Consider the following 22,540-nt stretch of genomic DNA (forward strand, 5'->3'; position numbering starts at 1 on the left):
TTCTGTATACAAGGTGTCGGTTCGTATTGAATTGATGAGGCCCTACAACTTTGTAATTCACTTTTTTTTTCCTCTATCTCGTTCCGTTTTTGAGATAAAAATGCTAACTCCGTTGTTTTCCACCAGGTGGCGCTATAGATGTTTTCATTGCGTAGCGCATGGCTACTTTACTATACCTAGACACCACTTCTATGCCTATAGCTGCCGCCGTTCTCAAGTTAATAGCGGTGGACAGGATATGGGTGGACACACTTCTATACAGCATGTTAGAATGTTGTATATAAGAGCCCACTGGTGGTGGCTGCAGCTTATAGGCCCCAAATCTGCTGACAGGTTCCCTTTAAGCTGGATGACGCTCGTGATTTCCTACAGTGCACTGCTGTCTGGAAACCACAAACAAAACCAATCTAATTTCTGTCTATTTATATGAATTAAAAAGCATGATATAGGTCAAAAGCTGTGATTTACACATTGGAAACTAGAGAGCGAATTAATCCTATTCATTAGGGCTGAATGTATCAGTAAAAAAAAAACATGTGAGGGTGGAGGACATCCTGATATCCTTGTAGGCCTATAAATAGTTTCATGACCCAAAGTAGTTGAACTAAAGGGACATTCTGCGGTCAAGTTCTCCCTCCAGAGACAGACATCTGCCCGCTACAAATGTCATCTTCTCTACAACCTATAATTCAGACTTTGCCCCTGCTGTCATGCTGAAGGTCACTCCGTAGAGATATATATATATATATATATATATATAGAGATATATAAAGATAGATATTTAATATATATATTAGATTATATATCTTTGTAATATATATAGACAGATAGAGATATATATATAATCACACACACACACACACACACACACACACACACACACACACACACACACGGTCTCTGCTGATGTAATTCCCTTCCGATGGATAAATCGAGGCCAAGAACACTGTAGGGTCACACCTGGTCATAGGGCCAACAAAATGGGTGTCATTTTACTAAAGAAGTGAAGCTCTAGAGAGGGACAGAAGATCACACAAAACAGGGCAATATCAGCTGGTAACAGAAAAGTGTAACCGATAGTCGTGATCACCTGAATGTGTTGTGTGGCGGGAGAACACTATAAAAAAGTTCCTCCAGCCGCTGTTGCTGCGTTGTGGCTGGAGGAAATGGTTCTTCTAGATGTAAAATGGCAAAAATAGAAATTGTCATGTGTAGGCGGGCCGCACTGCGAGATTCCAAATAGTTTTTTTATGGATACCAACACATTTCATCGCTGGACCAGCGCATTTCTTAAAATATAAAAGCCAAGTATTTGTTTATTAAAGGCGCCGGTCAAGCACAGAAACAAGTACCGGTATGTTTTCCTAAAAAACGATTTGGAATTCCAAAGCTGTTTATTCCTGGAGTGCAGCTTCCGTTTTTGCCATTTTAACAAAGATTTCTGACACTGTCTTCTAATTTGTGATCCACATGAGTTGATAGTCACCTTTTTATAAGGCAGCTACAAGCCTGGATCTAGACTTGCGTCGTGCTGTCCTTTTCTTCCAAGAACAGCACACACATTTTTGCCCCAAATCATTCCGACTGGCATTTTTTTACAGCATTCTTAATAAGCATGCAAGAATAATATGCACCAAATGAATTGAATCTGGCGCATCTTATCAGTGCCTCACCAGAAAATGTTATTCCAATCAGGGACTGGAGTATCTTTTCTGGTGTAAGAAGAAATGCTGCTCCTTTCAATTAAATTGGTGGACCTGCGTAACCATGCCATATCTTGCCCTAGCTTTGCCTATTTTGGCGAACATTCTTGAAACTGGCATGCATAAGCCAAAAGTTTTAAAGCTGGTGGTCTACTCCACTGTGTGCAAAAAATGTCAACTATTACACACGTGTAAAAAAAGCATAAGGCTATGTGACGCCCTAGCAGCAGTCGGACTGCTCGGCAGACACTTCGATGAAAAAAAAGGGTTATTTACAGGGGAGAATATTTGTGACGCCACCTGCGGTGTGCAGTAATAAGGAATACCGCCGCTGCCTTATGGGAGTGCCGGGGCTGATGGTATTGGGGAGCCTGGTGGTGATTCCCTCCGCAGGTAGGGGCCCCAGGACTCAGGGTAGGGAATAGGTAGGAACAGTCTATATTGATATAGGGCCACCAAGGCGCTGGGGAGCCAGGGTACTCACTCAGGGGTGATGACGCATTCAGTGGACACAGACTCTGAGGTAAACAAAGTCTCTTGGTACTGCTGCATTCGGTGACAGCACGTCCGGTGGTCCCTTTCAGTGATTCTGTGGTGGACTGGAGCCTTCCTCCATACACTGTATACTGTGTGTGTCCCTGGCCCTGTTGGCTTGAAACCTTCGGGTCCCGTCCCTCTTTTTACTGGGGACCTGCTCTTAGCAGCTGGCACGTGGGATTTTGTGACTGCTGTGTGGGAAGTCCTATCCCTCCGTTGTGCTGACACCGCTAATCTCTGAGCCGTTGCAGATAGCACGTGAAGCTACTTCCCGCTGCAGGTTAATTGCCGGGTTGTGTGAAGCTACCTCCCGACTTAGGGGCCTGTCCCCCGCTGTGTGCTCGGCCCCCAGACTGGTTACTGTGGATCCGATGGCTGACGGTCCTCTTGCCCCGTCCAGCCCTGTCCTCCAGTTTCCCGCGACTGGGTTTCCGTCTCCTCAGGCACAGGCCACTGTCTGCGACCCAGCCAGACTCTCCTCAGGGAGCTCTCAATCCCCAGGTCCTCTCTCTTTTTCAGTTACTACCAACTGTCTAAGTGACTCCTCCCACCAGCCTGTCTGACTCATAGGTGAGCGGTTCCTTTCCCAGCTGGAACCACGCCCCTGGTGTGCCTGACAAGTGTAGTGTTTGGGTGACTAGGATTTGTGCTGTTGGTACAGAATCACTGTTGCGGATCCCGGAACCAAGGAGGGTGGGCCCTGCACCAAGGATAGAGAATAGTGCCGTTCCCTGTGACACCCTGGACTAGTCCAGGGGCGTCACAGCTACATTGCCTTCCAAATACAGTACTACGTTGAGCATACGATAACTTTTTTTTCTTTTAAATGTATACAAAATGTCTGAACAAACACCACAAGGCTCATTATGAATTCACTGGCCTACATAGAACTAGTGGGACCCTACAAAATAACTCATGTGGATGACCTACTATTTCTCGTTATAACTTGGAAGTTGTAAATCGCTGCAATAAGGTCACGTGTAGGAGACAATCTTCAGTAATTTCTACAAAGCAATCTATAGTACCGGAAATATATGCCGCAAATTTGTTTTATGCCATGAGAGGTTTTAAAAGAAGGTGTAAGAAATTGTAGGACATATAGCAGGTGGACATCACCGATCAGCAGAACATGAAAACCTCCTGCCTAATAATGTTAAAGGTTCTCTTATGTCCTAAAAAAACGGCTCTGATCCATCGAGGTATGGACTCCATAAGACATGAGAAAGTCTTGTAGTGCCAAGATGATTCAAGTCCTGTAAGTTGTGAGAGGTTGGGACCTCCATGGATCAGACTTGTTTCCAGCACATCCCAGAGATGCTGAATCAGATTGAGGTCAGGGGAATTTAGACGCCAATTATTAAAAGAAGACTCCTCTATAATTGCACACCTCCCATGTAACCATATGCTGTCTGGCTCCCTCCTAGCCGGTAAACATAAGCAGCCCACAGAATATCTTCAGTGCTTATGTTTTGAGCAAATCAATTCTTTATATCACATCTTCAAATGCAATAAAGACAGTTTGGAATCTTCAGAATATTCGCCAAGTGCGGGAAAGTCTAAGATGTCCATAAAGATCCTATCGGATTCACATTGTGGACACCGCAGACTCTCCCACACTTGGTGAATGTTGTGATGGTTCCAAATTGTCTTTATTTTGTTTGCCTTAGTGGTATCCAATTATTTTTACTTTCATAAAGCATTGAATATGTTCCGAGTGCTGCTATAAGTACTCTTGAACTCTGTATCATGTTCCTCACTTTGCAGTGTGGTAAGGTGTAATAACCTGCTGAGACCTTGGGTAGGTCTTGCCAAAATCTTTGTGTTCATTAAATGATCAATATTTCAGCTTTGCAGCAACTTTATTTTCATAACCTAAATCAAATTTGGGAGGGTTTCAGCTTTCAAGAGTAATTTCTAAAACCAATGGATGAATTTAAAGTCCGGTTCCAAGCTTTTATTTACATAACATGGATAAGCGACAGAACTTACTTTCAGGGAGTGGAGCGCCCCTGAGGCTTCAGTCGCCACAGGATATTGCATTTGCCTTAAGGTGCAGTACTTATCCCAGGTAAGAAGAGGTTAACCACTGGTGTTCATAGCTTACACAACATCCTGTGCTCATGGCTTACACAACACAGCCAGCCACCAGTTACACAAAGTGTCACCATAGCAATGGGTTTTTCCCAGGTAGGGTGAGTCATCAGGAAGGTGGGGGCTAACTGGGGAAGTTACAGAACACACAGGAAAAAACTTCAGATCAGTCTCAAATGCAGGAGAAGCCAGGTCGCTGAGGGGTGTGCTTCACAGCTCCCTTCAGAAAAACCACCCGGGTTGGGTGCTTCAGAGCTATCCCGGGCAAGGAGAGGAGAGTGCCAGGACATCATGGCCTCGTAGGACCACGGTGGTGGAGGGGCATGCTTCAGAGCTCCCTCAGTTAGGACCGGGCAGACTGGAAAGGACCGGGTAGACTTGGAAAAACAGGAGACGACCGCGTGGAGCTGGTGAGACAGAGGAGCAACACGGTAGCTGGAGGGTGAGCCCCAACAGTCCCTTCGGGACCGGCACAGTCAGGGTGCAGAGCCCTAGGGTAGAACATACTCCACGTTGGACTATCAGAATCTGCAGGTAAGGGGGATTTCATGTCCCATTGCCCACCACCACAGAGATCCCGTGGCACAGCAGCATATAGAGACAGGAGTCAAGACCACGGTCGGGCCCATAATTGTTTCGCGCTGCCTGCGAACGGAGTGGTAACTAAAGCCAAGGACACTGGGCTCCCCAAGTAGCTTCACGCCACGGGGATCCGCACTACAAGGTGGAAGGTCTCACACACTCCACAACACCGGTGGTGACCTCTGATTCATCTGGGATCGGTTGGGGCCCAGCACGGCGGTGACCGGTACCCTGAGGGCAGCATCCTAACACCTGTGAGTAAAAGACCTGGACCCGCAACCGCTGCCTCAGCATTTTATTAATCCCTGGCCATGCACCACGGGTGGCGCTGCAAAGCAAAACCCCAATCCTCCTTGCACCATCTTTTCATGTAGCCGATGGGGCCATGGAGCCGGGTCAGGTCAGTCACAGCAACCCCAAAATACCACTGGCCCAGTGACGAGTAGCCCTTCAGGCCCCGTGGGGCGCTACAGGAGAATATTTAGTTCCATTCGGTGCTGAAGGGGTTAAGGTTTACTTTCTATCCTGCTGAGATTGACTTGTAGCTGTTAATCGCTGAGGTGTTAGTTTCAGCTGCAACTGTGATGTTTTCGCTGGAGAAGCCTAGGAATGTATTATTTGTGTCTTTCCCCACCCGTTTGTCTTAACATCCTTGTGTTGTTTTATTGCGGTAGTGAGACTAGTGTCTCCCTTGCCTTCACACTAGTCCGGGTGAGCTGAGGGCCTAGGCACGTGATGGTGCGCAGGGGAAAGGATGTGTCTCGGGACATTAGGGAATGCAGAGATCTGACTCAGGTGAGGTGTTAGGAGGTGACCCCATTTCCCTCTTTATCGCCGTGTCCTGCGTTGTACTTCTTCCTTAGTTTTCCCTTTGTGTTACGCCGCTCCCCGGGTGTCCTTGCATCCTGCATGACAAATCTCCTGAAAAAGGCATTGCCATTAGGAAATACCGTTGCCATATAGGAGGAATACACTTGGCCTGTAAGGTTGCACTTTGTTTAGGTAAGTGGTGTTTCTCAGAAGATCATCCATTTGAATACTGGGAACCTAGGCTTCACTCCAGAACATCACACTGCCACCTTGGCCATTACTTTCCCAGGTAAGTGATGCCTATGCGCTCAGCCATAATTCAACCAGCCAGGTACCTGGTCCAATTCTGATGCTTACCCAAGCAATTTAGCTGCTTTCAACAGTGCAGCGGGGTCAATGTGGATATTAGAATTGGCTTGTGGTTGCACAGGCCCATACACACATCTTCTGTAGGATCGGAGCCTTCACTCTCCATTCTGGAGCTGAGTCATGGTATGTCTTTTCTTGGACCACTTTTATTAGGTACGAACCACTGCGCCAGGGAACAACCTACATGACCTGTTCTTGAGATGATCCTGTTCTTGAGATGATCTGACGCCATCATGTTGACAGTATAATTTGGCCACGTCCATCCTTGCACATGTTTATTTTTCTGCCTTCCATGGCTATTCGGTGGTCTCTTTGCCTGTCGGTAGTTTTATTTTGGGTCACCGAGAATGAGGAAAGTTTCTAAACAATGTAAAATCCCAAATGCTTTATAACACCTGTAAATTAATTCAGTGAAAGTTCTAAGAAGGGTATAATATATGGTAATGTATGGAGAACTGCAGCTTAAAGGGTTTTTTTTACTTGACATCTCAAAGACTTGAAAATAATAAAGAACTGGGGCATTGTTCAATCTGTCAATATGGAAATATATACACTGTGACATTCAACTAGTCTGCCAGGCTTAGAAGTAGGAAACAAAATGAAACTTTAGAGGCATAGCTTGTGCAGGAACATTCGGGGCTTAAAGGGACGCTCCAAGAAGACTGATGCCATGTCGTGCCTTGGGTAGTGCTTGTAGAAAAAGTCTTGTTCTTCTCTCCTAGTGCAAAAGGCATAAAACACTATATTAGTGTTCTTGGATTGTTCCTTAAAATTTGAGATCAGAAAAACAAAGCTTCTGCATTTATGCCCAGAACTCGATCAACAATATTCATGTCCATTGGCATGCATTTTAACCCCATTTACTTGCTCCCAAATCATGTGCAAGGGTAATGCTCTTTCCTAAGAAAATAATAAATAAGTCAGACCATTATTTTTCTTTTGCTATATAAGCCCTTCACTGTGCATCTTAAAAATTTGGCCCAACAAAAGATCATTTTGTTTCAAAATTATTTGTGAATGGTATGCATCCAGTTCTGACAGTTTAGCCTGTACTGTGCAGGCCATGGAGGCAATATAGGTGTCCTAGGGATTGTTACAACTATTAAGCTATGTGCGCACGTTGCGTATTTACATGCAGTTAAGCTGCGATCTGCACCGCAGCGTAACTGCATGCGTCCTTCGTCCCCAGCATAATCTATGAAGATTATGCAGGAGACGTGCGCACGTGGCGTATTAGAGCGCAGCGCTTCGGCTGCTGCCCGAAGCGCGCGTTCTAAGTGGCATGTCACTACTTTCCTGCGCTCTGCATGCAGCCCCCGCTCTGTCTATGGGAGGAGCTGCACTCAGAGCGCATGGAATCTGCTTTTTTTTTTTTTTCATTACAGACTCTTTCTGCAGCTATTTGAAGCGCACGTGTGCTGTTCAAATCGCTACAGAAATTTCTGCAGGGACAGTACGCAACGTGCGCACATAGACTTAGTGTTCTATTCACACTGCTTACCACCTCAACTACTGCCAAAATGACACAGTGGGCCTCAGTTAGGTGAACGGAGGCCTATGGACGCATTTGATGTTTTTTTTTGGGAGCTTTCCTGGTGTACACAAAGGAAGCTACATTGTAACTTCAACTTAAAGAAGCACTCCAGCATATTTATCTATAGTACACCATAGGCTGTTATCAGAAAATAATGGTTTTATTTCTCCTTCTCCCTTTATATGTTAACGACAATGCGGACTACATTTCCCATGGTTGCAGAGACTCTTCATTCTGCTTTTGATGCTAAGTAGCAGCCAAAGATGGATCAGTCACAGAGTTTTTGTCTCCTATTGTATGCAGCAAAATCTGCATATTCTATGTGATGTATACAGCAATTTGTGTATCCCTATGTCATGTATACAGCAGTCAGTGTCTCCTATGTGATGTATACAGCAACCAGTGTCTCCTATGTGATGTATACAGCAGCCAGTGTCTCCTATGTGATGTATACAGCAATCTGTGTATCCTTATGTGATGTATACAGCAGCCAGTGTCTCCTGTGTGATAGGGATACACATATTGCTGTATACAATGTGATGTATACACTAACATAAGAAAGTAAAAGGTTATGAGCCCAAAGAAATTAGAATTAGTTTGTCAATTTTTTTTAAATGTAAATACAGGCAGATCGAAAAAGCAGTGAAAATTGGCAGCCAAACCAGCAGAAGAGGTCATATAATGTAGAGTGTATATATCCAAAAAGGATAAGGGCACTATTATTAATATATACTACAAAGGTAACAAGAGAAATGGTAACATGACAGTAGATAGTGTAAGGTAAGTATTGTAATCACAAACTCATAACACTCCCTTTCCTGCTGGGACAGCTTCCACCACAAAGCTCTTTTCGGCAATAAGCCTTCGTCTAGGGTATATTATATGTGTGAATCCTGCAGTCTGTATATCATGTGATGTATACAGTAGTCTGTCTATCCCAACGTGATGCAGATAGCGGTCTGTGCATTCCAGTGTGATGTAGGCAGCAGTCTGTGTATCCCTATGTAATGTATACAGCAGTCTTATTGTATTTTATGTGATGTATAGACAGCAGCCTCAATATATCCTATGTAATCTATATAGCGGTCTCGGCGTATTCTGTGTGATGTATATGCAGCAGTTTCAGTGTCTCCTATGTGATGTGTATACAGCGGAGTCCATGTATCCCTTCATTTATGTGCAGATAAATATTACTGAAAGGCTTCTTTACCTTGCATGCTGCATTATAATATATTGGCCGATATTTGGAGTATTAATAATGTAGCAGAATACTGTATTTTGTGTGTGAGTGTGTTTGCTCTGTAGATCCCCACAATTTCATAGTGAAGCAGTCAGATTCCTGTTTATTCCAAACTTTGTAGGATGAACACATTCGCTTTTTTTTTTTTTTTTTTTTTTTGGGCCGTTCTTGTATATCTTTGTTGTACTTTCTGTAAATAGATTAGTCTGAGCAAGGCCCAAGAATAGTTATAACACTGCTGTCCAGAAGACCTTGCATCTAAAGATACAGATTACTCGCTCACACTCCGGCTACAGTATAATGCTGACTGTGTAGTATCCTATGGCCTGAGGTAACGGCTGTGTTCCCACACTGGCTGACTGACTGACAGACGCTTTTTGGTCATGTTTCAGACATTTTTCTCTCAGGGGAGGTAAAATTGTGCATTTTCATCTGTTTTAGATCGTCTCCAGCTTCAAGACCACAACCTCGCGCGCAATTTGCCAGTTAGTCAAAGAGTACGTTGGCCACCGGGACGGCCTGTGGGATGTCAGCGTTACACGGACGCAGCCGGTGGTGCTGGGGACGGCATCTGCAGGTAATCCCAGTGACCTGTCTGCACAAGGGTGTATAGGTCTGTGTAAAAAAATTAAACCAGGGCTGGTATCCGTCAAAAACTGGCGCCTCTCCTCTTTATAGCGTGTGTCTGGTATTGCAGTTTACTTTTTCCACTTCTGTGGAGCTGAACTGCATTACCAAACACCACCAATAAACAGGTGTGGCAGTCTTTATGACAAACGGAAAAATTGGTGTTTTTCAAATTATGTGCTATCTACTTAATTGGTGGATATTTTTGTTCTTTACCCCTGAAGTCTAGTTTATTCACTTCTAATCTTTGTGGACGCTGGCGTAGTATATCAAGGTCTGGGTGCCTGTTTGTAGGGGGCACAGGCTGGTATAAGGCAGGCCTTTGCCTGTTACAGCAGTAACCAGAGCTAAAAATTTTAGGGTACCTTCACACTGCGTTCCTCTCCCCATTCAGTGGTCTTGTCGGGGAAACCATCTGAACCCCCAGCAAAACAGGATTCGGACTTATGCGCTGACGGCGCCTCTGGCTATAATGTTGCAGACGGAGTCACCATGTGCTCTGTCGCGCACCATTCTCTGGAGAATATGCCTACTGGAGATGGACACACAGATGTAGTAGACTGCTACTGGGTGTCCGTCTCCAGTACCGTATACCTCCAAAAATGGTGCACGACAGAGCACACAGTGACTTGGTTTGCACCATTATAGTTCGTGGCCCCTTTGGATCATGCGTATGAAGCCCTTTTTGCAGGGGGGTTCCGACAGAATCCCTAATGGGACCACTAAATGGAGAGAGGAACGTAGTGTGAAAGCGCTCTTACCGCTGCACTTGTGCACCAGTTTCCATCTTTACACCTGATCTCACAATGTGATCACTTGGTGCCAATGGGCTACCATCGCGGTCGGGGGCTCCCATCATCGCCATTAATGTAAATATAGAATAGCAGTGTATAGTATAAACGATCAAATGACTTTTAGTTTTAAAGATTAAAAAATATAATAATTAAAAAAAAATTTAAATCAATCCTTTTTTCCCAGTTTAAAAAAAAAAAAAAAATTAATAAAAAAATAATCAAACTAAATGAAAATTGGACTTATGAACACCGCTATACCAAGCTATTAAACTAAAAAAATTGTAACAGTGCGTTAAACAATAAAAAAATAACATATTGGCAATTCACTATCACACAATGAACTCTGTAAAAACAAAAGTCAATGATAGAAGTGCGACTTTCTCTCCGTTTCTCCACAAATACAGTAGTTGTTATCCCCTCCCTTATTGCTTTCATTCAACTACATTTCATTCTACAAAAAAACAACCAAACAAGCCCTCGCACTGCTATGCGGAAAACTTAAAATAAAAAAAAGTTACGCCCCTTTTGAGAAACGGGAGAAAAAAATGAATCCACAGCAACGAAAAAAATAATCGTGTTGTAAAAGGATTAAATGGGTTCCTCAAAGCATCATTTTATTTTTTTAAATGGTCAGCATGGCATCAACAAACAAAAAGTGAAAGGATACTGACCTCATCAATCGCGCCACTCCAGCTCTGACAGTTCTCTAGACCTTTGACGGTTTCTACTTCCTGGTCCAGCGCAACACTCAGGAAATGACTGCTAAGCCCCCTCAGCCAGTCATTGGCTGTAGCTGGTCACATGTCTATACCAGATGTCAGTACTGCATCAGGAAGTAGAGACCGGCCGGGCACTGGCAGATTTGGAATTTACAAAGTGGGGTGAAATAAATATATATATATATATATATATATATATATATATATATATATATATATATATATATATATATATAATTTTTTTTAATATAATAAGAATTGCTAACTGTTAATATTGTGTTTTATAGATCACACTGCATTATTATGGAGCATAGAGACTGGGAAATGCCTTACCAAGTATGTCGGCCATGCGGGATCAGGTATGCCTGAATTATACATGCAAACTCAGAAGTGAGCCGAGGCTGCATTATGCTCGAAAATATAAGAATGCAAAAAATCCCTCCCTAATAATTATAATGCCATCTCAATGCTATTCCTAATACGCACTTAAAGGGATTGTCTGGGTCTTTTACATGGACGGCCTATCCAAAGTATAGATCATCAATGTCTGATCGGTGGGGAGGCGACACCCAGCACCCCCGCCGATCAGCTGTTCCATCACTTGTATAGTTGCCGGGTACTGCACATTCCCTATTTAGATCCATACAAGGTGGATGTGTAGTATTCGGCTGCGGACACTATGTATTTGAAAGAGTTGTGCAGCGCTTCCGCCGACACCGCTGATCATCCGTAGTGCCGAGACCCCCCCCCCCCCTTCCAGTCACTTATGGCTTAGCAATCTATATAAAAATCCTGGAAAACCCCTTAAAGATTCTGAATAACCCCATTTTTAAGAAGTGAGCATTTCTTGTTCGTTATTGGTCACATTACACGGATCACTATAGTTCTTCACAGTGAGGTTCTGCAGCATCTGACGTGTATTATTGAGACACGATGGGCAGCAGTTCCTAATGCCAGGCATTCTTTTGCTGCTCACGTGGCTGTGATAAAACGCTCATTGTGGCAATGCTTATTAATAATTTGTGATAAGATTTTCCATACATTTATTATAGTAACCTACAGAATTATTTCCTTTTTTTTTCTTGCAGTTAACTCTATAAAATTTCATCCTACAGATCAGATTGCTTTAACAGGCAAGTACCCGTTATATAACGTTACTAACTACTACACATTTGTCCTTTAAAGGGTTATTCCCAAAATTATTAGTTATACCCCTGGAGAATAACTTACTGATCACTGGGTGGTCTCAGAAGTCAGTAATGGCTGGACAGCGAGCTATAGAACAGGGGAACTGCTGCAGACCCTCGACCTGAGTGGAGCAGAGGTGTGGATTTAGAGCCCCTTTTTCCGGATCCCTGGAAATCCTATAAGTCAGAGAACGAGCCTATAAAACTGAGGATCCGTCATCTGCTAAGCCTCACCTTGTGTGTAATCGAGGTGCACATGTTCCCTGGGTTATAGAGCCCCATTTTTTTTTCGCTCCTAATTGGGAGACCCAGACAGTGGGTGTATAGCTACTGCCTCTGGAGGCCGCACAAAGAACTACACTTAAAAGTGTAAGGCCCCTCCCCTTCTGGCTATACACCCTCCCGTAGGAGTACGGATTCCTCAGTTTTAGCTTTGTGCGCAGGAGGTCAGACACGCACGCATAGCTCCATTGTTTTTAGTCAGCAGCAGCTGCTGACTATGTCGGATGGAAGAAAAGAGGGCCCATACAGGGCTCCCAGCATGCTCCCTTCTCACCCCACTGTATGTCGGAGGTGTTTGTAAGGTTGAGGTACCCATTGCGGGTACGGCGGCAGGAGCCCACATGCTGATTCCTTCCCCATCCCTTTTTACAGGGCTCTGGGTGAAGTGGGATTTACTGGTCTCCAGGCACTGAGACCGTGCTCCATCTACAGCCCCTGGAGAAGATGCTGGATGGAGCGGAGTACATCAGGGACATGGCCCTGCTTCCTCAAGGTACTCTGTGTCCCCGTGCATTTGGCGCTCACACCGCAGCATGCTGGGTGTTGTAGTGCGCCGGGGGACATCAACGCTACGGCGCTTGTGCCATGGCCTCATTCAGCTTCGCTGAAGCAGGCACATTTCTGGGAATCGGTCGCGCCGGCCGCTGGGACTGCGGCGCGGCTGGCACTTGTGGTGCGCCGGGGACTTCAGCGCGGCCCGCGCTTTTACGGCGGCCGCGCTGATAACTCGAGTCCCCGGCTTTTGCGGCCTGCTTCCGTTCGTTCCCGCCCCCAGACCTGCCAGTCAGGAGAGGGGCGGGACGCTGGTCAGTGCATCAGCGCTGAGGGCTGGAGTCGTTTTTACATACTCCAGCCCTCACAGTAGGCACAGAGGGGACACTGTTTCCCGCACTTTTGTTTGGGAACTCCCACGGACCGCCCCTCTCCACAGACGCCGGCAGCCATTCCTGCTGACACGCTGAGCTGCAGAGGGGAGCCGGGGAGACCCAGACAAGGAATTCTGCGCCTCTTACCCGCTATTCAGCGGGCGGTAAGCAGCCCTCAGGGCTCACCCCCTCTTGTGCCAGTAGTATTCTTGGTATTTTGTTTCTACAAATACTTGGTATTACATAGCGCTGGTCGCCCTTTGGCTATAGACTCTCTCACATTGCAGAGAGCCAGCAGCATGTCGTCCGTAAAACGCAAGGGTGCCAAGGCACAGACATTATATGCTTCCTGCACCGCATGTGGGACTTTTCTACCGGCAGGCTCCACGGACCCCCATTGTGTGCAGTGCTCGGCCCCTGTGGCACTTGCACAGCCGGGACCTCCGCTGGACGTGACCCAGGGTGTACCACCTGTGAATGCTGTCCAGGTGACAGGAACTGAGTTTGCAGCTTTTGCTGACAGAATGTCTCTCACTATGTCACAAATTCTTGACACATTGCGAGCTAGGCCTGTACTTCAGGCCACGGACACTGTGCAATCATTGCCCCCTGGTCCCCCTCAGCTGAATTACCTCCAAGCTCCGGGACGGGCATATACACCTCAGGGTGAAGACTCTGACTCGGACGATGGCCCCGGGCAGCCTAAGCGGGCTCGCTATGACGGGCCTTCACATTCATCTCAATGGTCAGGATCCCAGCGAGATGAATCTATGGGTGATGAGGCGGACGTAACTGATCAGGATTCTGATCCTGGGACCGCTCTCAATCTAGATACACCAGATGGTGACGCCATAGTTAATGATCTTATATTTAACATCAATAAGATGTTAAATATTTCCCCACCAGCTCCTCTTGTAGAGGAGTCAGCTTCGCAGCACGAGAGAATCCATTTCAGATACCCTAAGCGTACATTAAGCACTTTTCTGGACCACGCTGACTTTAGAGACGCAATCCAGAAACCCCACGCTTATCCTGAAAGGCGTTTTCCTAAACGGCTTAAAGATACACGCTACCCTTTTCCCCCTGAGGTGGTCAAGGGTTGGACCCAGTGTCCAAAAGTGGATCCTCCAATTTCCAGGCTTGCAGCTAGATCCTTGGTTGCAGTTGAAGATGGAGCGGCACTTAAAGATGCCACTGACAGGCAGATGGAGCTCTGGCTGAAATCCATCTATGAAGCGATTGGAGCGTCATTAGCGCCTTTTTTTGCGGCCGTATGGGCACTCCAAGCTATCTCAGCCGGGCTTGCGCGAGTCGACTCAGTCACACGTGCATTTGCCCCGCAGGTAGCACCATTGACCTCGCAAATGGCGGCATTCGCGTCGTACGCGATTAATGCTGTTCTTGACGCTACAAGCCGCACGGCAGTGGCGTCAGCCAACTCCGTTGTTTTGCGTAGGGCCCTGTGGTTGAGACATTGGAAAGCAGATTCTCATTCCAAGAAGTGCTTAACCAATTTGCCTTTTTCTCGTGACCGATTGTATGGAGAGCGTTTGGATGAAATCATCAAACACTCCAAGGGTAAGGACTCATCCTTACCGCAACACAGACAAAACAAACCCCAACAGAGGAAGGGTCAGTCTGGTTATCGGTCCTTTCGAGGACCGGGCAGGTCCCAATTCGCCTCGTCAAAAAAGACTCAAAAAGACCAGAGACGCTCAGATTCTTGGAGGTCTCAGTCACGCCCAAAAAGGACAGCCGGAGGAACCGTTGCCAAGACGGCGTCCTCCTGACTTGCGGTCTCCGATTCCCACACCCGCGGTCGGTGGGAGGCTTTCCCACTTTGGCGACATTTGGCTGTCACGCGTCAAAGACCGTTGGGTGAGGGATATTCTGTCTCACGGGTACAGGATAGAGTTCAGTTCTCGTCCGCCAACTCGTTTCTTCAGAACTTCTCCACCACCAGACCGAGCCGATGCTCTGTTGCAGGCGGTGGCCGCTCTAAAGGCGGAAGGAGTGGTGACCTCCGTCCCTCTTCAGGAACAAGGTCACGGTTTTTACTCCAATCTGTTTGTGGTCCCAAAAAAGGACGGATCGTATCGACCCGTCCTGGATCTAAAGTTGCTCAACAGACACGTAAAAGTCAGGAGGTTCCGGATGGAATCCCTACGCTCCGTCATAGCCTCAATGTCTCAAGGAGATTTTCTAGCATCAATAGATATCAAAGATGCGTATCTCCACGTGCCGATTGCACCAGAGCATCAGCGTTTCCTACGCTTCGTCATACACGACGAACACCTGCAGTTCGTAGCGTTACCTTTCGGTCTGGCAACAGCCCCCCGGGTCTTCACCAAAGTCATGGCAGCAGTAGTAGCTGTTCTGCACTCGCAGGGTCACTCGGTCATCCCGTATCTAGACGACCTGCTTATAAAGGCACCCTCTCAAGAGGCATGCCAACACAGTCTGAAGGTGGCACTAGACACTCTCCAGAGTTTCGGGTGGATTATCAACTTTCCAAAGTCTCATCTAACCCCGACCCAATCTCTGACTTATCTTGGCATGGAGTTTCATACTCTCTCAGCGATAGTGAGGCTTCCACTGGACAAGCAGTGCTCGCTACGGACTGGAGTGCAATCTCTCCTTCAGAGCCAGTCGCACTCACTGAGGCGCCTCATGCATTTCCTAGGAAAGATGGTAGCAGCAATGGAGGCAGTCCCGTTCGCGCAGTTTCATCTGCGCCCTCTACAATGGGACATTCTACGCCAATGGGATGGGAAATCGACGTCCCTCGACAGGACTGTCTCCCTCTCTCAGACGGCCAAGGACTCTCTGCGTTGGTGGCTTCTCCCCACCTCATTGTCACAGGGAAAGTCGTTCCTTCCCCCGTCCTGGGCAGTGGTCACGACGGATGCGAGCCTATCAGGGTGGGGAGCGGTGTTTCTCCACCACAGGGCTCAGGGGACGTGGACTCAGGAAGAGTCCACCCTGCAGATCAATGTTCTGGAAATCAGAGCAATCTATCTTGCCCTGCGAGCCTTCCAACAATGGCTGGAAGGCAAGCAGATTCGGATTCAGTCGGACAATTCCACGGCGGTGGCGTACATCAACCACCAAGGGGGAACACGCAGTCGCCAAGCTTTTCAAGAAGTCCAGCGGATTTTGACGTGGGTGGAAAGCAGAGCGTCCACCATATCCGCAGTTCACATCCCAGGCGTGGAAAACTGGGAAGCAGACTTTCTCAGTCGCCAGGGCATGGACGCAGGAGAATGGTCCCTTCACCCGGACGTGTTTCAGCAGATCTGTTGCCGCTGGGGGACGCCGGACGTCGATCTGATGGCGTCACGGCACAACAACAAGGTCCCAGTTTTCATGGCACGGTCTCACGATCACCGAGCGCTGGCGGCAGACGCCTTGGTTCAGGATTGGTCGCAATTCCGACTCCCCTATGTGTTCCCACCTCTAGCATTGTTACCCAGAGTTCTCCGGAAAATCAAGTCCGACTGCCATCGAGCCATACTCGTCGCTCCAGATTGGCCAAGAAGGTCGTGGTACCCGGATCTGTGGCATCTCACGGTGGGCCAACCGTGGGCACTACCAGACCGACCAGACTTGCTGTCTCAAGGGCCGTTTTTCCATCTGAATTCTGCGGCCCTGAACCTGACTGTGTGGCCATTGAGTCCTGGATCCTAGCGGCCTCAGGTTTATCTCATGAAGTTGTTGCCACAATGAGACAGGCTAGAAAACCATCCTCAGCTAAGATCTATCACAGGACGTGGAAGATATTCTTAGCGTGGTGCTTGGCTCAAGGGTTTTCTCCCTGGCCATTTGCATTGCCAATTTTTCTTTCCTTCCTGCAGTCTGGGTTGGAAAAAGGTTTGTCGCTTAGCTCGCTTAAGGGTCAAGTCTCCGCGCTATCCGTATTCTTTCAGAAGCGCTTGGCACGGCTTTCTAAAGTACGCACGTTTCTCCAAGGAGTTTGTCATATCGTTCCTCCTTACAGACGGCCATTGGAACCCTGGGATCTGAACAAGGTTCTCATTGCTCTCCAGAAGCCGCCTTTCGAGCCTTTGAAAGAGGTTCCCCTTTCTCGGCTTTCACAAAAGGTAGTTTTTCTTGTGGCGGTCACGTCTCTTCGAAGAGTGTCCGAGCTAGCGGCGTTATCTTGCAAATCTCCCTTCCTTGTGTTTCACCAAGACAAGGTAGTACTGCGTCCAATTCCAGAGTTTTCTCCCAAGGTGGTTTCTTCCTTTCATCTCAATCAGGATATCACTTTGCCATCTTTGTGTCCGCATCCAGTTCACCAATTTGAAAAGGGTTTATATCTGTTGGACCTGGTGAGAGCACTCAGGATTTACATTTCTCGCACGGCGTCTCTACGCCGTTCTGATGCGCTCTTTGTCCTAGTCGCTGGTCAGCATAAGGGATCGCAAGCTTCCAAATCCACCCTGGCGCGGTGGATCAAGGAACCAATTCTTCACACATACCGTTCTGCTGGGCTTCCGATTCCATCTGGACTGAAGGCCCATTCTACCAGAGCCGTGGGTGCGTCCTGGGCATTGCGGCATCAGGCTACGGCTCAGCAAGTGTGCCAGGCGGCTACCTGGTCGAGTCTGCACACGTTTACCAAACACTATCAAGTGCATACCTACGCTTCGGCAGATGCCAGCCTAGGTAGACAGGTCCTTCAGGCGGCGGTGGCCCACCTGTAGGAAGAGGCTGTCTGACAGCCCGTTCATGTGGTATCTTTTTACCCACCCAGGGACTGCTTTTGGACGTCCCACTGTCTGGGTCTCCCAATTAGGAGCGAAAAAGAAGGGAATTTTGTTTACTTACCGTAAATTCCTTTTCTTCTAGCTCCAATTGGGAGACCCAGCACCCGCCCTATTTGTTCTTAGGGTTTCGTTTTTCGGGTGCACATGTTGTTCATGTTGTTTCTTAAGTTCTCCGATCTTGTTATCGGATTGAATTTGTTTTTGAAACTGTTATTGGCTTTCCTCCTTCTTGCTTTGGTACTAAAACTGAGGAATCCGTACTCCTACGGGAGGGTGTATAGCCAGAAGGGGAGGGGCCTTACACTTTTAAGTGTAGTTCTTTGTGCGGCCTCCAGAGGCAGTAGCTATACACCCACTGTCTGGGTCTCCCAATTGGAGCTAGAAGAAAAGGAATTTACGGTAAGTAAACAAAATTCCCTTCTTTTAGGTTTGCGGAGCGTCCCAGGAGTCACATTCCCTGCGATCCTCTATGCTGTGGTTAGGTGATTATGTAGTATGTTTGGAGCAAACCCTTAGGGGTATGTGCACCCGGCATTATTTAGATCTCTGCACAACAGCTAAGTTTTCTCAGACAAATCTGCTTAAGGAATATGCCAGTGGTCATTTTTCCGAGGTGGCTTTGTGGTCATTCTTGCAGTGGCCCACCATGCCTCCAGCCTTTGCTTTATACTTTGGGTATGGAGAGCGGGCGGCTTCTATGTAGTAGCCGCCCTGAGAATGAGGATGAGTTTCTGAAGCTTGAAGTGGTTAAAAAAATGCCCCAAGTCAGAACATGTGCACAGCAATGTCATTTTTACATTGCTGTGCACAATGTTCCTTTCATGGAGCGCTTTATGGTCATTTTATACAAATTCCGGTCCAAATCTACCTGAAAATATGTTGCGTGCACATACTCTGCTTAGCTATTATTGCTTGTTTTTCTCTTACAGCTCTGGGCGTTGCTAACCTACCATACCTGCCTGTTGTGCCCGGCACTCATCTCTGTCGGCACAGAGTGGTCACTGGCCTCACCTGTTGGGGAATCAGCGGCTACCACTGATGTCGGGTTGGTAGAGCAGCGATTTCTTTTCCCTCTTCTCTTGTTGATGGGGCGTGACTGCCGATGTCATTTTGCTTGATGGTCGACTCCCTGTTGCTTATCTGCGGGGAGCCAGCAGTCATATCCCATTGACAGAGCAGAGGGAAAAGAGCTGTACTGATGATATGAAGGAGCTGAATCCCTGGCAGGAGTGGGTGTGACCGACCTGAGCCAGCGCCGGAGGTACCAGGCACGTAATTTCATCTCTTGCCAACTACCTGCCTGTTTAGTTTTTAGGCACATAATAAAAAATAAATACTAGATAACCTCTTTATAAAATGATCACTTGAAGAAATTCCCAAAAAGCCATCTTTTAACTTAATTTTCTATGAAATTGAAAAAACGGGGCTGCTTTTATCCAGTGCCAGTCAAATATGGGATAGCACCATCATATTGCACAGAACATCACTGTCCTCATTGGGGCTCACAATCTGTACCAATATGTCTCTTGAGTGTGGGAGGAAACTTGGGGAGAACATACCAACTCCTTGCAGATGTCCTTGGAGGGATTTGATCCCAGGACCCCAGCACTGTAGACTCCAATGCCAACCACTGAGCCGCCATTTGCCATTTAGTACATTACATTGATATACTGAGATACCGCCACTCCTGTTGATGAGTGTTGTCTATATTTTTAATATTACAGCCAAGCGCTATAAAATAGTGGTACTAAGCTGCAATATCAGACCTGGTATAGACAGGACTGACACAGCTTGATGAAGAGAAGAAGCCATGGTGTGTTTTTTTTTTTTTTGTTTTTTTTTTATCACAATGACCCCTTTTCACCTGCACCAAATTTTGGACATATTAAAATAAAAAAACCCAAAATGTTTAAAGTGGATGTGCCACCAGATCTCACTATGCCAACTGTACATAATTCTATAGATTTTTTTTTTTTTATACTTGATGAGGCTGCTGTGCTTACTTTGAAAATTCATAGCAGACTAGCTGTATATTCCTGCTATTTAAAGGGAACCAAACATCAGCATTTTCCTATATAAGGTGCAGCCAGTGCAGTACTGCACTATCAGGCACGTTGTGTACATACCATTAGCGGGCAGCTCGGGTATTTAGGCTGTGAAATTCAACTTTATAAAGTTTGAAAATTCATGCACTTTTTGATTGACGTGTGCACCTCTGCTGCTAATGTCCGGGCGGGTTATGCACGTGTTCCCCGCCCCCCCGCTGCCTGTTCCTCCCTCCCTCTGGCCGTATGTAAATTTCTAATCTTCAGTTACACGGCGTCGGAGTTAGCACCTGCGCATAGCGCTCATCTCCGGCGCCATGTTTCTGAAGCCAACAGTATTATGGTGCATGAGAGGGCGGCGCATTCGCCCTCGCTTCTTCAGATCTGTTGTGACTGCGGGAGCGCGCGCGGTCACAACAGGACTGGAGCACAGCTGATCTTACCCTGATTAGCTGCAGCAGATGTCTGCTACGATATAGTCTGCTGCAGCTAATCGTTAAAGATCAGCTGTTTTCCAGTCCTGTTGTGACCGCGTGTGCTCCCGCGGTCACAACAGATCTGAAGAAGCGAGGGCGCATGCGCCGCCCTCTCATTCCCCATAATACTGTGGGCTTCAGAATCAGAAACACGGCGCAGGAGATGAGCGCTATGCGCAGGCGCTAAATCCGACGCCGTGTAACTGAAGATTAGAAATTTACATACGGCCAGTGAGAGGGAGGAACAGGCGGCGGGCGGGGATACACGTGCATAACCCGCCCGGACATTAGCAGCAGAGATGCACACGTCAATCAAAAAGTGCATGAATTTTCAAACTTTATAAAGTTGGATTTCACAGCCTAAACACCCGAGCTGCCCACTAATGGTATGTCCACAATGTGCCTGATAGTACCAGTACTGCACTGGCTGCAGCTTATATAGGAAAGTGCTGATGTTTGGTTCCCTTTAAGATGAGCATTATATGAGGCGAGGTAAAGAGTGAGAGACCTGCTTAGTCCAATTGGACTCAGTTTTGCTCATCTAGGCTGGCCAAAAGCTGCAGCTTGTACTGAGCAGTGTGACATGTTAGTAGCAGCAGGGAGGAGGTGCACTGAGGAGCTGTTAAGTCAGGTTAAATGGGCAGAGATTAGGATTTAGCATTAAAAAATTCAATGCAGCTATTCTTTGAATTTCCAGCTTCATTAAGTTATGCTGCCTCTATTGTGAAATCTGGTGCAGAGCGGCTTTACTTGGCACATTCACTTTTTATTTCCCACTGCCTTTAACACTTTAAATCCAGAGTCTACATGCACGGTGATTTAAGGGTATCTTTATCTGTACCGATATATCTATCCGTCATCAATTCTAATGACCTGATTTGTTACTGGCTTGTAATTTACCTTGAATTGTAGACACTGAGTGCTCGGTGCGGTGTTATTTCTAGACGTGGGTGTTTATGGACTGGTTGGTATTTGGTTTTGCTGCTCCCCCTCACTCCATTACTGATTCTGAGCAGTGGATTATATAGGGTCTGTATTTACTGTAAAGCCGAAAGTGACAACTCCGTCCTGACCGCATTGTGGCGGAAACCACGGGAGCTCACGATCAGGTGCAGAACACGTCTATCCCCGAGTTCCAAAATCTCTGTACGTAGCAGATCTATGTAATAAGAGCGTGATATGGAGCAGGGAATGACTTTTGCTCATTGTGACATTGCTTTTCTTTTTGTTTTCCAGCATCTGGAGACCAGACGGCTCACATCTGGCGCTACGTGGTGCAGTTACCCACGCCGCAGCCGTCCGCAGACACCAGCGTAAGCCCATACAGAAATGAACAATGCTGCAGGGAAACGGGTCATACAATTCCTGAAATAGCGCTGTGTGAACGGTGCTTTACATGATGATGCACTATTTTCTGGAGAGTTATAATAAACCCTGCACACGCCTGAGGTTTAATGTGAATTTGCGCTTTATTAGGTCTATTTTTTGCTGCAGGTAGAACATAAGGTGTGCTGTATCTGGATTATAATGTTTGCTTAAAATTTAACATAATTCCCTATCTAAAACTTAACATTTATTGATAAATAAGAGGTTCAAAACCACAATACACTTAGATAAAACAGCCCAGTGCACAGAAGAGCGAGGGAAACTCAGTCCCTACAATATCCTCTCCCTCCTGTGCCCAACGCGTTTCCCCAATCCTTGGTTCATTAGGAGGCCGATAAATTAATTTGGCTAGATACACCAGTAGCAGCTACCATGCTGCCAGATATTCATGATTCTTAGGCTGCTTTCACACCAATTTTTTGGCATCAGGCACAATCAGGCAAAAACCTGAAAAAACGGATCCGGCGTCTGTTGCCGCCGGTTCCATTTTTTACTCCGTAGACTTCTATTAGCGCCGGATTGT

The 22,540-nt window shown here is 46.7% G+C and overlaps 1 protein-coding gene across 3 annotated transcripts in view; it reads left to right on the forward strand.

Moving 5' to 3' along the window:
• The window catches only part of WDR37 (WD repeat domain 37), a 223,964-nt gene that overhangs the window by 129,318 nt on the left and 72,106 nt on the right, over nt 1-22,540 (forward strand). For all 3 annotated transcript variants that reach the window (XM_075316757.1, XM_075316759.1, XM_075316758.1), the window contains 4 exons: nt 9,308-9,443; nt 11,294-11,365; nt 12,095-12,139; nt 21,868-21,944. In XM_075316757.1, the coding sequence (XP_075172872.1) occupies nt 9,308-9,443; nt 11,294-11,365; nt 12,095-12,139; nt 21,868-21,944 (330 nt within the window). The remainder of the gene's footprint in view (nt 1-9,307; nt 9,444-11,293; nt 11,366-12,094; nt 12,140-21,867; nt 21,945-22,540) is intronic.

This window comes from Anomaloglossus baeobatrachus, chromosome 6, assembly GCF_048569485.1.
Source record: "Anomaloglossus baeobatrachus isolate aAnoBae1 chromosome 6, aAnoBae1.hap1, whole genome shotgun sequence".
Classification (NCBI taxonomy): Eukaryota; Metazoa; Chordata; class Amphibia; order Anura; family Aromobatidae; genus Anomaloglossus; species Anomaloglossus baeobatrachus.